We start from the raw sequence: 17652 nt of genomic DNA on the forward strand, positions 1-17652 counted from the left end.
AGTGGTCGCACCAGGGGCGACCCTTGGGTTATGAGTTGCCGCTGTGTCGAGGCGGAGGAAACCGAGCTGCAAGGGTGTGCGTCAACGGAAAGATTGGGCGAGGTGGAGATAGACCCAAGCATGACTTTCTGGCGGCTTTCTTCGCGGCGAACCTTGGAGAAGGCCTCACAAATGCTCGGTAGTGGTTTGAAGCTTTATATACGAGAGCGGACATTATCGAGAGAGTTGTTGAGGTCGAGAAGAAATTTGAATATCATTTTTTGCCCGATGATCTGACGGTATAAGTTGGAGTCTGGAGTGCATGACCAGACATGGACTTCATACATGTCAACCTGTTGCCAGTAACGTGAGAGGACATTAAAATACTGAGTCACAAATTGATCACCTTGGCGAAGATCGTGGAGGATTGACTCGATCTCGAAGAGCTTGGATGTGTTATCTGAGTGAGAGTATGTCTCTCGAGCAGCATCCTAAATACTCTTGGTCGTGTCGTGAAAAAAATTTTCGCCAATGCGTTGATCATGGAATTGATTAATCACGATATGACCATGTGGTTTTCTGCATTCCATGTTCGGAATTTTGGGTCATTCTTAGTCGGAGCGACGACATCACCAGTGATATAGTCGTCATTGCATCTGTCGCAGATAAACGTCATGACGGATTGTGACCACTTGAGGTAGTTCTGGCCGTTGAGTTTGTGGTCAGTGATGAGGGAGGAAGTGTCATCGATTCCAGTTGGAACAGGGGCAGATGAGGTGAATGATATTTCTTGGGAGGATGAAGAAGAAGAAGTCGTCATACCGATGAAGATTGGTATGACTCTGATACAATGAAAATATATGAGATCACTTAATTTTATTGATGAAAAGAGGGGTATAAATACTCGTTACAGGATTTACTGGTAAGGAAAACAATAAAAACAGAATACAGTAGAAAAAAAAATGAATAATAACAAAATATAAAAGACAGCTAATCTCTCTAATTTAAGGAGAGAAATAAATAGAGATTCTCAAGATTTCTCATATAATTTATAACCGTGAGTTATAACCAATATGGAATATAATAATTAGTATTTTTGAGATCTTTCAAGAGAACAGAATTAAACACTGAATTCCCTAATGCAACAACCCAGTCTCTCCTGTATTTCCACTTTCAATGTATTCTCTCAATAGATCTGATATCTTTTTCTTCATTTTTTCAACAGTGAGGTGAGTACTACCTCCCCATTTGCGCTCAACTAACTCAGCATGACGAGGAGCTGAAAGATAGTTCTTTTCAGCAATTTCAACAACCTGAAACCCCTTAGAATTTTCAGGAAGCACTTTCTTCGCTCTGTTGAGAAATGCAAAAGGTAATCCATCATCAACAACAGCTCGAGTAATGAAAAGAGCCAATACTTCAACTGCATCAAATATGTCAACTGCCGAATCCTCTGCCGACTCAAGAAGTATAATAAAACCTTGGCTAATCTGACATGCGCTTATTACATAAGCATAAAGAGCCGAAAGTAAAACTGAAGCCATTTCTTTCTCCTTGGCATGCCTATCCATTGCCATAGAAATCAATTTCTTAATAAAATAATGGTGATACTCATCCATCCAAACAAAGATCTCTGAGGTCGGAAGCCTCAAGCTCAACATCTCCTGTGGTGAAATACTCCTCAATGATTGATGTCACAGCCCTTTTGTAGTCATCAAGTGGGGAAGAAAAAGTTGCACCTACTAACTAATAAAGCTCCTTACCGCTGTCATAATTTGGATCATTACGATCAAGGGGTGCTGCAGAACCAGTATCAAGGAGTTTACCCCATGTTCCTGTGGAGAGAGAGAGAGAGGCGGCGAAGAACAGAATCAGGAAGGGAAGCGACTTCATCTAGATTGGATCTGAAACCTCAAATGTATGTATTAATTTGATTGCCAAAATACTGTACATTCCAGCTTCCGAGCAGCGGCGCTTATATCCAGCTCTTGAGATATGCTTATAAAAACAATGAATTAGTTAAAAAACTAGGGACATTGGAGAACTTTTTGAAGTTCAAAATCGCCCCTTGGGGCAGAGAAAGAGAAGTTAACGTTGGAAAAGATGTCTCAAAACTCTCAAGCAGATTCTCGAGGATGAGAATGTTGTAAAGCTCCACAAACTGTTCTTTTAGAATTTGATTCATTCTGTCCACGTCACATGCATGCGTCCAGAAAGAATCTTGCACCCCTGCGAAATTTAAACCAGAATTTCTGCAGGAAATAGCCGACATCATCATATGAAAACCATCAATAGAACGAACAAAATTTGGAGGAAAAGCTGTCTTTTGCTGCTTAGCTGCAGCCAAACAACATCCTTTTTAAAGCCAAGACTTGTAGTGAGGCTCTTATAAGAAGTCTTTCAGAATTTCTGTAAGGCTGAATAACTGGCAATCTAAGGGGAGTAGTCCACCTTACCGGTCGATTCACTGAAGCAATAATCTTTGCAGAATCACCATGCCATTTCATGATGCTTCGTACAGCTTGAAACATCTCTCCCAAAGCATTCAAAGTGACCTTAGCTGCATAGCAAGACACACGAAAGAGCAACCTATCATCAGTGATTTTTCCTTTTTCTATCAATCTCCTTTTTATTTGCTCTCTGGCACCAACATTCTTTGCCACATTATCCATATAATCCAATGGCAGAAAAGGATGTGGTACTGCAAAAGTTGCTAGCTCAAGTCCAGCACCCAACTCCATCAAAAGATCATCGGCAACTGCAACGGCGCCGCCTTCAGGGATCCACATCTTTCCGTCGATCTCCTCGCAGCAGAGAACCCTAGGTTGGACCGCCACCGCGGCGTTTGGCGTTGGTGTCCTCGCCGAAACTGACCTGCGAAGTCACAATCTGATCGGGGCCATAGGAGGCGGCGGTAGCAGCTTCGGGGAGGAAGCGAGAGCGGCGGTGCTCATGGCGGACAGCGCGCCGAGGAATAGATCATGGTGGGCGAGCGAAGCGGAGCTCGGTATTTAAAGCCGGGTGAAGGGAACGAGGGTGGCTTCCATTGGATGCTATCTAAATGAGATAACAATAAAATAGAAAGTTAACTAAAATCTACTTAATTAATCATGCAATATAGTCATTTATTATAAGCTTTTATATTAATTTTAATTTTATTATTATATACTATAAAAAATAGGTCGCATTTATTGATTTATATTTTTTTTATTTTAATCAATTGTTTTATATTCTTTTTCTTTTTTAAATAATTTTTTTAAATTTAAATTTCAGTCATGATTTAAGACGAACTCAAAATGTATTTGAGTTTTTCTCGAATCAAATATATGAATTTAGAGTAAATATTAAGTTTGATTGAAAGGATCTTATAAGGTCAAAATGTGCTCGAAGCATAAAGTTATGTTTCTAAGCTAGAAAGGGTTGCGTAGGGTACTTACAAACTTATAAGAATTCAACTCGAGCTTCAATAATTTGACCCCAATCAACTCAACCAAGGTTTGAGGATTCAAGGTCAAATACATGAAACTACAAAAAGTTACGAGATGATTTGGTTTCTAACAGGTGTGGGTCTCGTCACTAGTCTTCCAAGAGAGCTAGTAAGAAATCATGGGCTATATCCAACATTCTAGAGAGAGGAAAAGTAATACCTTATAAAAGTGAGGCCAACAATATTTTTTTTATTTTAATCAATTGTTTTATAATCTTTTTCTTTTTTAAATATTTTTTTTTCAATTTAAATTTCTTCATGGTTTAAGACGAACTCACAATGTTTTTGAGTTTTTTCTCGAATCAAATATATGAATTTAGAGTAAATATTAAGTTTGATTGAAAGGATCTTATAAGGTCAAAATGTGCTCGAAGCATAAAGTTATGTTTCTAAGCTAGAAAGGGTTGCGTAGGGTACTTACAAACTTATAAGAATTCAACTCGAGCTTCAATAATTTGACCCCAATCAACTCAACCAAGGTTTGAGGATTCAAGGTCAAATACATGAAACTACAAAAAGTTACGAGATGATTTAGTTTCTAACATGTGTGGGTCTCGTCACTAGTCTTCTAAGAGAGCTACTAAGAAATCATGGGAGGAAAAGTAATACCTTATAAAAGTGAGGCCAACATACCCTAGTTTTAGCAATAAGTTGGTGTGAGAGCAAATTGTTATGTTTTGTCTTATTTACTAGTTATATATATTTGTTTATGGCGGGTTCAGCTCATCATACTGAATGTTAACGCAACTAGTCTTCTTTTGTGAATTGTGAATGTCTTTTTTTATGTTATGATTTGCTAAGTTAGTATTGTAAGGGCTTCAACAAGCTTGTGATGTGTTAATTTTGTTTTGTAAAGCGTTCTGGTAACTCTAGACTTTGTGGTATACATAAGTTTACTTTCCCTGTTGACTCTTTTAGAGTTATGATGTTGTCTTAATTGTTCAACTGTGGACGTGTGGACTATCAAAATAAAAGGATGAACTATGAAACGAGGAACAACAAAAAAATGAACAACAAATGGATGGACAAGGAAAGGATGAGAAACGAGGATGAACCCCATAAATCTCAAAGAACGAGCAAAGATATCCATATGATATGGTTGACGAACGAGTTGCTTTAGGTATAGGACTGGATATCCATCTTTCATTCTTTGTTGTCTTGATTTTGTGTTGTTTTATTTTTTCTTGTCATCGATTAGAATTCTGCTCATTTTTTTAGGTTTGTTGATGATGTTTGCTTTTGTCTAGATTTATTCATAAGCACTTTAAGGACTAATTTTTCTACTCAATTTAACTCAAATTTAACTTTTCTAAATCAATATTCATAACTACAACAATAAAATAAAAATAACGTATTGCATTCACATCTTAGAAACATAACTACATCTAAAAAATAAAATTGAATAAAATAAAATAAAATTAGAAATCTTTTTTATTCAGAAATAGTCACAAAAAGAACACATTTAGACATATGCATCCATATTAAAGTTTTCCTTTGTTTTTAAAACTCTCGCTTATTATACAAAAAGGGTGATTGTCCTTTGAGAATCAGTCCTATAGAAGGAGTTTGTCTTTTCATACCGACTTGGATGATAAAGTAATCTTTTATGCATTCACCATTAAGCAGTTTTTTTCTCACTTGACATTAAAAGTTAACAAATAAAACATATGAGTGTGACAAGCAAAAACATATATAAATTTAAAATTTTTAAAAATATATTTTCATTAACCTTAAGATATTGCAAACCATTCATATTTAGTCTTCTTGATTTTATAATCAAGTTGTAAGACATGTTTTTATTAATAAATCACAGTCTATTTTATCTTGCATTTCATGAGACTGGTCATTAATGATTTTATTACTATTTTTTGGGTTCAGATGACAATCTTATCCAATCGAGGTTGTAAGTTCAGTCAAGTTGGACTTGCCCGGTCCTTTATGAAATCATGCTATATGTTTTTTTTTTTTTTTTTTTTTTTTTTTAATGCTATATGTTTTTTTTTTTATTTTTTTGTTATATTTTACTTTAGATTTGCTTTTGAGGTTATGCTTTTTTCGCGGATATAACATTTAGTCTTAGGATTCTAAGTTTACTCGTATAGTTATGACATAAATCTTCACATCTTAGTTTTCTCATTATGGAATATCGCGTGATATAATTTCTATTATTCTAATAAAATGTCAATTAAAATATTAAAAATTTATTCAATTTGATAAATGATAAAGCCAAATAATTGGATAATTGAAGTGTTTTTATTAGAAAAGATAAGAGTCACACTCAGTTATATTCGAAAGCAAAAAGATACAACTTAACCTAAAAAAACAAAATAAAAAACAACAAAATTAAAGAGAAAACATACAAAAAAAGAGCCACAATACAAGATGAAGCTCAAAAAAATATATAGATAGAAAACACAACAATAATAAAAACACATTAACTCTAACATTTGGAAGAAGAAGAGGAATACCACTTGAATCAACACCAAACAATCTCAAGAAAATCTAAGATCCAAATAATCCTCCAAAAATGTAAGACAACTCCAACATATGGAAGAAGGAGAGAAGAAGGAGAAGAACAATATGGATCAATAACAGACGACACTACTACAATCAACAACACACAACAAGACTTAGAATAACAACGAACAAGATCTAACCATAAACTCGAATACAAGATAAATAAAAAAACTGACAAAATATGAGGAAGAAGGAGAAGAATAATATGGATCAATAACAGACGACACTATTACAATCAACAACACACAACACGACTTAGAATAGCAACGAACAAGATCTAACCATAAGCTTGAATACAAGATAAATAAAAAAACTGACAAAATATGAATTTAAAACATATATCCCATGAAGAAGAGTCAAAACAAAAAGTTCAGTCAAACCCAAAACCAGAGTGGCAAGAAATGCGGCATTGAAAATATAGTTCAGTCAAATCCAAAATAAAACTAAGCAACTCCAAATAATACCCCAATAATATAAGCAATAAACTATTAGGATGCCTAATTCAATGCAACGAATACGAAATAACTCTATAAGCACCTCAAATATTAGTTATGATTTTCATCAAATGTTTGAAACATAATTTTCATCCAAATTTAGTGAAAAAGAGAAATGTAAATAAGAACATCATGAAAGAATTTCTAAAGAATGACAAAGTTAGAGGGTAAAGAATGAGAATAATTGAAATATTACTCACTCTCATATCATATGACATTTCATAGTTTTTCTAATTTGGGTTATGAAAAACGCATTTCACTATTGGTCTTTTCGATTTGAAATTTCAAATGCACGTAATAATTTTTCTCCACGGGGGCCCACAAATATGGAATTCTCGCATTTTAAGGTCTGTTTGGGGTAGCTGCAGTTTTTTAGCTTTTTGGTTGCAGTTGCACTATCATAGGAAGCTGTTGTGGGGAAGCTGTCTGTCTATTTGTTGCAGCTGTGTAAAAACAACTGTGGGGCAGTTGTTTCTAGAAAATGACAATTCTGCCCCTGCCAATTTTGCTTGTCGGATACCCCGAGGAGCAGGTCCAAAGCTCTCAAGCATGTCGTTTTCATGCAAAAGCTTGCACTTTATTTTCAATATCTTAGAAATATGAAATATGTTCAAATTAATTGCATTAATTTTACAGAAATTTTGAGACAGAAAATTAAACTGATATAGCACAAATGCAGCTATCGGCAGCAAATCAAATATATAAAAATAAAAAAAAAAATTGTTCTCTGTTGGAATCCCCTTATCAGACAATCTTCCCTAAGATTTGATATCTCATCATCAACTAACCAAAGCTTAAGCTGGTTCGTCTTTCAAATCCTAGAAAGAGACGATCATTTTCTGTCCGGACACCTTACGTAGTTTTATGTGCGTTGCAGGGTATTCTTGAGTTTTTTTCAAATTATTTTTTGGTTATTTTCAATAATACCGAAATAACCTAGAAATAACTCAGAAATAAAGACCGTGGGTTATTTCTGGGTTATGTCAGAATTATTGAAAATAACTTAGAAATAACCTGAAAATAACTTAGGAATACCCTACGTAGCACGTAGAGCTACGTCAAGAGTCCGCACAGAAAAATTTTTGCACAAAGAGAACATATTTAAGAGAATAAATTCATTCTCGATAGGGATGCTTTTGCCGTGCCTCAGAATCCGGAGTCGGGCGAAGGACCCTTAGCTTCATTCGCGGTTTACCATACCGTAAGTGATTTAAAATTTGAATTATTGGTTCCCCCGGAGCAACATCAAACTAACGGTCGAATCCGAACCAGACTTCTTCTTCCGAACTCTCCTCCCCGCTCCCTTGGCGTCTCTCCCAATCTCTCTCATTAGCTCCTCAATGGAATCTCCCATGACCAGAACCCGATCCACCACTTTCCCCTCATCCCACATTAGGGTTCTTCTCAGAGTTCGGCCCTTCTTGCCCCAAGAGATCGAGAAAGACGGAAGCAAACCAATCTCCTGCATCTCACTTGTCAACCAGGCAGGCGAAGAAGTCAATGTACATCTCAAAGATCAAATAACAATGTAAGAAATCTCTCTTTCTCTCTTTCTTTCTTCTCCCTAAACTCGATTTTAAATCTCTGCACGATCCTGAGTCGTCTTCGCCCCGTTAATCTGCAGCCGAAATGAGTGGTACAAACTTGATTCCTTCTTCGGGCAAGAAGATCCGATTAATCAGATTTTCAGTGAGGAGATTAGCGCTGCTATCCCAGAGATCTTTCATGGCCGCAACACCACCGTCTTCGCCTATGGAGCAACAGGAAGTGGAAAGACGTACACCATGCAGGTTTCAATGAACTAAGATCTGCTTTTTATTATCAATGATTTGAGTTTCCATGAAACGTAATGGCTGATGAAGCAGGGTACAGAGAATGAACTTGGTCTCATTCCCTTGTCCATGGCAGCCATCTTGTCTTTAAGCAAGAAAACGCAGAGCACAGTGGAGATTTCGTATTACGAAGTTTATATGGATCGGTGCTACGATTTGTTGGAACCCAAAGCGAAGGAGATAATGCCCCTAGAGGATAAGAATGGCAGAGTTCAGCTCAAGGGGCTTTCTCTGGTAAGCGCTTCATGCTTCCATTGTTCTTGAGAAAGTTGGAGAAAAACTATGGTTTTTATGGTTTTCTTTGGTAATTCGTAGGTTCCTGTGTCCTCCATGGAGGAGTACTATGAAGCTTTCTCCATTGGCGTGCAGAGAAGAAAGGTTGCTCATACTGGACTTAATGATGTTTCTAGTCGCAGCCACGCTGTTCTTGTTATTGCAGTTAACAATGGAGGTGTTAAGGGAAAGCTCAATCTTATTGACTTAGCAGGTCTTTAAAAAATCGTTCTTTTTGTGAGATTTTGATTTGATTTTCTGTTCTAAATATTATTTAGGGGGCTGTCTGGTAATGGATTTAGAGGAGAATTTAGGCAGGATTTAAGCGGAATCTTGCTAGACGATTATTTTGGATGTTGTAAATCGTGCTTTGGATTTAAGGCGGTAACTGCCAAACAATTTTCTAGATTTAAGGGATTTACTAAATTCATTGCCAGAGAGTTTTCAGGATTTAACCCATTCAGGATTAAGTAAATATGAATTTACTGGATTCACTAAATCCTAATAATTCAAATCTCATCTGCTGTCAGACAACCCCTTAACTTTACGGAATCTTTGAGTTATCCAGGTAATGAAGATAATAGAAGGACGGGCAATGAAGGGATAAGAGTTCAGGAGAGCGGGAAGATAAACCAGAGTTTATTTGCTTTGTCTAATGTTATATATGCTTTGAACAACAATGAAACAAGAATTCCCTTTAGAGAGAGCAAATTGACACGGATATTGCAGGATTCACTTGGAGGAGATAGTCATGCTTTCATGATTGCTTGCCTTGTAAGTGCTTACTTATTTATTTATTTTTTATTTTATTTGGAAGATTCACATATATACCACTAAATTCCCATGTATTTACATAACTGGCACTTGAACTTCAAGTTTCTGCAAAGTTCATGCGTAAGATATGTAAATACATGGGAACTGAGTGGTATGTATGTAAATGCCCCTTTTCATGATTGCTTGCCTTCTAAATTAATGACTTGAGATTTGGGTTTCTATAATGCTTTACGTTTATGATTTTATTGTTCATGATTCAAGATTTCAAGGTTGGTGAGTTATACAACACCATCAAAGATAACAGACTCTGTTAGCATCAGGATTGGTTTTAATTTGGATTATGACATCGCCATGATGAGAGCTAGGCAACATAATAGAACTTTTTATGGAGAAATTTCTACACAAATTATGCCAAATTCATTTACTAGCATACATTGTTTTATCAATTACTTACATAAGAAACATTCCTTGGAATGTTAACCCAACTATATGTCAAATTTGAGGCTTATTATCAAAAATAAACGCCTCTAAGAGTGAGTCACAATAAACAACAAGGGCATTTACATAAATGCCACACAGTTCTTATACATTTACATATCTAACACTGCAAATTTTGCATTTACATGCATATCACTAAAAAATCTTTAACATCACATCAAAAATACCACCTCACTTTCTTTTTAAAAATGAAATACACTTTTTCATGCACAAGTTTATGTTGCCAAGGTGTTATAAGTGTCAAGTTGTTATAAGTGTAAATGGCAAACTTTGGCTGTTAGATATGGTAAAAACATAAGAATTATGCCATATGTAAATTTCTCTAAAATATATCTATAAAAATGGAATTATAAAGATATCCCATATTGTAATTACACCTTTTCAATACATTGACTAAACCAGCTTATTGTTCCTTATTCATAATTTCCTTCACTTATTTTTTCCAAGTTAGAATTTCATATATATATCTATATATATCTATATATATGTATGTATATATGTGTGTGACAAACTAAGCAAAAAAGAAGTCTGCATAGATTATAAATAAGTAAGAAGTGAAGTTGCAAGCATACCATTAATAAATCATCACATCCAACCCGAAATGAAGCCATTAATATTATGTGCGGATGATGATCCAGTGTTCAACTGTTGATCCATACAGATTGGACTAAACCTGAAAAAAACATGAGAAAAGCAAGCAATTCTTAGATATTATTAGAATGGAAGCACGCCAAGAATAAAGGACTACCACTGAAAATAGTAAAAAATATATATATATAATTTGAATTTATATTGATATATAAAGCATTAATTAAAATTTATATTACACTCATCACAAAGTAAATTCTCAATCTTTGAGAAGCGATCAAATAAAAAATTGGGGAATTTACATACATGCCACACGGTTGTTACATATATATCTTGCCTTGTAACTTTTGCATTTATATCACTCAAATGCAAAAAAATCAAAAGTTTGGATGTTAGATACATCAATACATAAAAGACATGAAAATCTTCCTCTTAAAAAACCAAAATTGGTCAGCCTAGTCCACGCCTAATAGAGCTCTAGAAACTTACATCAGAGCATTGTGTAGTAACGAGAGTATCTTGTTATCTTGATCATAGTTCCTAATTTTTTTATCTTGATTCAGAATCCTGGTTCATATCAAGAGGCTGTCCACACAGTCAGCCTCGCCGCCCGCTCTCGACAGATCGTAAACCATTCTGGTTCAGTCAAAAGGAAAGAAAACCCGAACGAATTGGTCGACATGGAAGCAAAGCTAAGAGCTTGGCTTGAATCCAAAGGGAAGATAAAGAGCATCCAAAGAATGAATGGACTTTGTTCTCCTCTTCCGCGCAGAACTCCAATCTCTGTTAGTTATTCAAAGAATTTGGGAGCTAATTGCAGTACTGTAAAAGCAAAGAATGCTGAAGGCCTTCCTGTTACTAGTAAGGGGAGGTAAATGTTATTGGGAAGATTTACATAAGTACCACTCAATTCCTATGTATTTACTTATCTAACACCTAAACTTCATTTTTTACATATATATATTGCCTTTTCAATGCATGAAAAGGCGTATTTCACATTGTAGGAGTTAAAATAGTGACCTTTTTTTTGTGATAAGAATGATTTGGGTGGTATAATTGTAAAAAAGTAAAGTTTAGGTGTTGGAATGTAAATACATTGGAAATAGGTGGTATAAATTTTAAAAAAAGCAAAATTTACATACATGCCACTCATTTCTCATGTATTTACACATCTAACACCTATACTTCATTTTTTACATATATATATATATGTATATATATTGTTTTTCCAATGCATGAAAAGGTGTATTTCACATTTTAAAAGTTAAAATAATGGCATTTTTTATATGATAAGAATGAACTGGCTGGTATAAATGTAAATAAAAAAAAGAAATTTAGGTGTGGATATGTAAATACATAGGAAATGGTTGGTATAATAATCATTGAAGCATAAATTATCAAGGTCTGATTCGATTATTATTTTTTGCAGGAAATTGTTTGACTCTGAGGCAAATGTTTCATCTTGTGTTGAGGTTTTAACACTTATTTGTCTTGTCTCAATTCTCCCTTTTTTGTAAAGAAGGAAGATTAAACAATCTTCTCTTTTTTCGCCAAATTTGTTCTGTCTTAAGAAAAACAAAATTTTACATGAAAATTTCTTTGTTATATTGAACCTTTTTGTAAACCTGCAAAAGATTTATTGAAAAATTCGAAGTTTTCTGTCACGAGAAATCTGATTTGTCTCGATTTCAAAATCCTCCTCCATAATTTGAAACTTTAATTTAAATTTTGAATTTGAAATTAAGATTTATCGCCCTTCCTGATTTGTCTGGGTTTCCAAATCCTCCTCCATAATTTCATCTGGATTTGCATCATTAGTCTTCAAGAAAACACAAAATTCCAGATAAAATTATCTTTATTTTATTGAACTATTTTGCAAACCAGTAGAGGTTCAATTAGAAAATTCTAAGTTTTATTGTTCTTGATCTAGTTTATATTTTACTAGTTCAATTCAGAGCATATTTGTTTTAGGAATATTAATAATTTTGCCACAAGTGATGCAAAGTTTTAATTTTTCCTCATTTGAAATTACTCTTACAGGTTGCAAATGGAAATCAGAAGCAAGAAGATAAAACAAACTTGAGTGGTAAACAATATAAATATTTAACTTGTTTTTGAAATATATATATTTTATCTTTGTTCCTATTTTGTGCAGGAAAAATGAATGAAATGGCGCAGAAATTACATAATTCTCATACTAAAGTTCTTTCTGCTTTAAATCCAAACAGTAATGAAGTATCAGATGGTAATGGCAAAGTGTTTTCTGAGTTGGATTCAAAAACTCCATTTGAAAAATTGAAGGTATTAATTAGGCTCTGAGGGGACTATTTGTGATCAATTTTTCCCACCTTTTTTTTAAATATATTTATATGTTTTTTACTTTTTATTTTAGAAAAACTCAGAAGAGCTTTTAGATATTATGAATGTTTTTTAAAACAATTATCAGTTCTAAATGGCCCCTATATTTAGTATTTATTGATTAATAAATCTAATTCTATATGATTCACTGATTGTTTTTCAATTTTGTAGGATTTACTCATGGAGGAATACATGTCATTCTTGAATAATGCAAACAAGTAAGTTTTATTTATTTTTTTTATTTTTAATGTTTTTCTTGTGAGATTTAAATGACAAAAAAATAAAAAGTAGAAGTTTGCATATAGAATACATTGAAAAATGGTGAAAAATATTAGTTGGATAATTGGAAGTATTAGAAATTTTGAACTAACGAACTAACACAATGAAGAAGAAAGGAAATATACAAAATGGTGTCTATCAAACACAAACGTTGACATTTAAGGCATGAATTTATTGACTTTAATTTCATTGTTTGTCCATTCAATAATAGTTCGTGGCTAAATAAATTAGTATTGTTTTATCTTCATTTGTTTCTTTTTTTACATGAGTTAACTGATAAATAAGCTTTCGATTTTGTTTTTCTCTCCACCCTTCAATTTAGAGAGGAGCTCATGCTACTAAAGGTAATTTTTTAATTTATTATTATTTATTTATTTTATTTTCATAATTCATATAACAATTTTTTTATCTTTTTTTTTTAAATTAAAATTTTTTATTACTTTGTTTTCCTTACAGGGAATTGGTCAAAAAAGAGCAGAAAGTATACTTGAGCTAAGGAAAAGCTCCCTTATGCCTTTTAAATCAGTGAGTCCATGATAAACTTTTGGTTTACCTGAGCCTGTTTTCTTTTCTTATAAAAAAAATCATTTCTTGATGTTTATTACAGTTATCAGATTTGGAAAAAATAGGCCTTTCAACCAAACAGGTGACTCCCAATTTTTTAATTCTTAGTTTTATTAAAAGTTAAAAAAATTGTCTTCTTTTTTTATATTTAAATTCTTTTGATTTTTAAGTTTCTAAGTTCTAGTTTCTTTACCTGTTATTAGAACAATTTTTTATTTTATTATTAGTAAGCCACCTAGACATTAAAACTTTAAAATTTCTATTCATACAAGTGCAAGCCTTATTTAAAGGAGGAAGAATCTTTATATGATAGAGGAGGATGTGGCCTTCTTTCATGAATATTCAAAAGTTATATTGTGATTTTGATCTAAGTGTTTTTGGTATTGTGTAGAAGGTATAAATTTAAAATTTATATTCATACAGGTGCAAGCCCTATTCAAAAGAGGAAGAATCTTTATGTAAGTGAGGATGATGTGGCCTTCTTCATGAATATTCAAAAGTTAAATTGTGATTTTGATCTAAGTGTTTTTAGTATTATGGAGCCATTCCATTTTTAGTTGGACAAAAATATGTAGAATTTGTTTGATTGTATGATAGTTGTCCTAAATGAATTCTTTGAAGTATTCTAGATGTAATATTGTGTTTTCTATGTGAGTGTTTTTGGCACCATTTGCCACAATATATGTGTTTTTTTATATCATTTGTTTGATTGTTTTTATGATAGTTGGACTTTCAAGCAATTTTAAGAGTTTAGGGTAAGTTGTGCTTTATATTTTTTTTATTTTTGAAAAATAAGTTTCTTGCATGTGTGTCTAATTTACATTTTGATATGAAAATAGTTCTATTCACTTCTTGTTTTGATCTATGAGAGCTAAGTGATGCAATACAGTCTCAACATATTCAAGGATTTGCAAATGCAATAAGAGTTTTTTGGGTTAGAGGCTTTGCATATCCACGACTATCTTTGTGAGTTTGTGAAAAAGAAGTATGAAGAACATTGTCTTCATTTGTGAAAAAGAAGCATGAAGGTCAGCACTATGTTCGTGAGTTTGAGGAAAAAGAAGTATGAAGGCCAGCTTTGTCTTGGTTTTGCTAAAAGAAGTATGAAGGTTAGTATTGTATTAGGTTTGAGACATTGCATGTGTTGTCTTTGCGAGTTTTCATAAGTTTGCTCAAAGTCCCCAAAAAAAAAATTAAAAATAAAAATTACAGTCAGCATTGCAATTGTTATTATCGTCATCTTACATATAGTTCAAAGAAGATGATATTAATCATGCATAGTCCCTTCCCCTTAATGTAATTCAATATATTTTAAAATATGATGTCACTCTCCTTCCTTTAAAGACTAGGTTGATTCCTCTCTTTTTTGTGTAATGAACATATTTTAAGCACAAGTCCAAAATTTCCTTCCAAAGTTGCATGCAAGGTACCATTTTTGAGAATATCACAAGCAAGATCATGTCTAAAGTTGGTTGAGCATTGCATACTACCTTGGGTTCATTTCTATATTTTGTTATTTTGCAACTTTTTGTATACACCTCTTATATAACCTTGATTGATTATTGAATAAAACATTATTGCCTCGTTGCTTTCATATATTTATAATGGTGGCTTGAGGATTTCCCTTTTGTTGGATATTTCTATATTTTGTTATTTTGTAGCTTTTTGTATACACCTCTTATATAACCTTGAAAGATTATTGAATGAAACATTATTGTCTCATTGCTTTCATATATTTATAATGACGGTTTGAGGATTTCCCTTTTGCTGGATATGTTTGATGATCTCTCTCTTGTTAAATATATGGAGCCTGTGACTTAGCTACCTCACGTACCACGCCTCACCTACGACGTCTCACCTACCTCTCTCCCACCTACCACACCTACATCTCTCCACCTACCTCTCTTAAATAGAGGCTATTTTCTTTAAATAGCCTCTTTTGGCATGTCATAAGAGCTAAGCCAAGCCCTTTTAATTGCTCTTAATCAATCTCCTTAATCCCTCCGCTCCTTACGCTTGGCTTGGCAAAGCTTACGGTGGATAGCTAAGAGACAGAGAGGAAGAGAGAGAGAGGAAGGGAGAGGGAGAGAGAGAGAGAGAGAGGAAGTTTTCATGTAAATATCGAGACGCTCGACGGTGTAATTTCTCGAAGTATTAAAATCCTCTGTAGCTCCGTGGACATATGCAAATTAGTTAAACCATGTAAATTTGTGTTATCTTCTGGTTTTGCAGTTTTTCAATTTGGTTTTTTCACTTTATGTTATTATTTTTCATAACAATTGGTATCAGAGCTTTGGTTCGGATCTAAGAAAGAAAGATAGGCGGAGACAATGTGATGGAATCGAGGATCAAGAAGTTTAATGACACATATTTTAGTTGTTGAATGATGCTGATAGAGGTCTGCCTCTATAGAGATGAAACTTCAGTTCCATTACTGGGAAAGAAGTCGGAAAAGATGGACGAAACAGAATGAAATCTGTTGAATTGACATGTTCTAGGGGTTATGTGATTAACTTTGTCAAGATCTGTTGCCACAATGTCATCAAGGAGAGAACTACTATAGATCTCATGGCGGCTTTATTAGGTATGTAAGAATAGCCATCAAAGAATAACAAAGTGTGACTGTTGAAAAAGTTATTCAACTTAAAGATGACGGAAGGTGTGTCTGTTGATCAACACCCGAATAATTTCAGCACTATCACAAATTAGTTGGTCTCTGTTGAAATTGATTTTGATGATGAGATACATGCGTTGATATTTTTGGCTTCATTGTCAAATAGTTGGGAAGCTATGAGGATGACAATTAGTAGTTTTGTAGTTAAATCTAGTTGAAGTGTGAAGATATTTGTGATTTGATTTTGGCTGAGGAGGTGTGCAAGAAAGATTCTGGCGAGTCATCGGGTTCGAGTTCAACACTGATTGTTGATTCTAGAGGGAGATCACAGAACATGAACTCAAACAGAGGAAAATTAAAGTCAAAGTCTGGTCAGCAAACAACCTACTGAAATTGTGGCAAAGCTGGCCACATAAAAAGGAACTACAGAAATCCTAAGAAGAAGGATGATAACGTAAATGTGGTAAATAAAGAATTACATGATGCAGTATTGCTGGCAATTCACAGTTCTGTTGATGACTAGATACTAGATTCAATGGCTTCCTTCCATGCATCTTCCCACACTGAAGTTGATGTGAAACTATGTTGCATGTGACTTTGGAAAGATATATTTGGATGATGGAACACTTTGAACGTGGTGGAGAAAGGAGACTTTGATATTGCACTCCCTAACAAGAGTAAATGGACTTTGCAAAAAGTCAGGCACATTCCTGAGTTGAAGAAAATTCTCATTTTTGTTGAGCTGCTCAATGAGGGTGGTCATTCAGTAGTGTTCTCAAATAGCACCTGGAAGGTTACCAAATGGGCATTAGTACTGGCTCGAGATAAGAAAAATTATATACTATATATGACTGCAGGTTTGCTCAACACTGTTGCTACTACAGTTGCAGAGAGCGCAACAGATTTGCGGCATTGCAGACTTTGTCACATGAACCATAACTATAAAGAAATCTTACTAGATGAGAATTAGAGCAAGTGAGAGCTGGCTAAGAAGGAGGAGACAAATTTTTTGTCAGGGAATCAGACTTGAGAGCTTATAGAACTTCTATCAGGGAAGAAGACATTGCACAACAAGTGGGTGTACCGGGTGAAGACTGCGTTTGATGGCAGTAATAGACACAAGTCTTGACTTATTGAAAAAGGCTTTCAGCTGTGACATGATATTGCCCATGTAGTAGGAGTTGTAAGCAGATTTATAAGTAACCCAGGAAAGAGCTTGGAGGTACAAGCCTATGTTGACGCTGATTTGTTGACTAATGGTGTTACTCTTGAGAAATTGAAGTTGTGCTCGACTTCAGTTGGTCTTCTAGCATGAAGAAAGTGACTTTAAGTTGCAGAAGTGAAGGATATCATGTTTGAGTGTCGACACTATTTTTGGTGTGGGGTTTGCCTGTA

General features: G+C 34.1%; 3 protein-coding genes across 3 annotated transcripts in view; 1 reads left to right on the forward strand and 2 right to left on the reverse strand.

Annotated features, from left to right (window-relative positions):
- Positions 1-1113: 1113 nt before the first annotated feature.
- On the reverse strand, positions 1114-2126 carry LOC110022019 (programmed cell death protein 4-like). Its single transcript, XM_020720785.1, is given in 2 exon segments — positions 1114-1595; positions 1597-2126. Coding segments are annotated over 2 exon segments (756 nt in total). The 5' UTR covers positions 1873-2126; the 3' UTR covers positions 1114-1115.
- Positions 2007-2812, reverse strand: LOC110022018 (DNA-directed RNA polymerase 1A-like). The gene is given in 3 exon segments (XM_020720784.1): positions 2007-2050; positions 2053-2327; positions 2329-2812. Coding segments are annotated over 3 exon segments (759 nt in total). The 5' UTR covers positions 2769-2812.
- A 4888-nt stretch (positions 2813-7700) lies between these two features.
- Positions 7701-17652, forward strand: part of LOC110022016 (kinesin-like protein KIN-10C) — a 12291-nt gene continuing 2339 nt past the window's right edge. The window contains exons 1-14 of the mRNA XM_020720782.1: positions 7701-8005; positions 8102-8267; positions 8343-8543; positions 8625-8796; positions 9151-9356; positions 11006-11313; positions 11872-11914; positions 12483-12528; positions 12598-12743; positions 12972-13018; positions 13402-13423; positions 13536-13604; positions 13687-13725; positions 14067-14103. Of these exons, the coding sequence (XP_020576441.1) occupies positions 7818-8005; positions 8102-8267; positions 8343-8543; positions 8625-8796; positions 9151-9356; positions 11006-11313; positions 11872-11914; positions 12483-12528; positions 12598-12743; positions 12972-13018; positions 13402-13423; positions 13536-13604; positions 13687-13725; positions 14067-14103 (1690 nt within the window). The 5' untranslated portion in view covers positions 7701-7817. The remainder of the gene's footprint in view (positions 8006-8101; positions 8268-8342; positions 8544-8624; positions 8797-9150; positions 9357-11005; positions 11314-11871; positions 11915-12482; positions 12529-12597; positions 12744-12971; positions 13019-13401; positions 13424-13535; positions 13605-13686; positions 13726-14066; positions 14104-17652) is intronic.

Source organism: Phalaenopsis equestris, unplaced genomic scaffold (assembly GCF_001263595.1).
Source record: "Phalaenopsis equestris unplaced genomic scaffold, ASM126359v1 Scaffold000163, whole genome shotgun sequence".
In the NCBI taxonomy this organism is placed as follows: domain Eukaryota; kingdom Viridiplantae; phylum Streptophyta; class Magnoliopsida; order Asparagales; family Orchidaceae; genus Phalaenopsis; species Phalaenopsis equestris.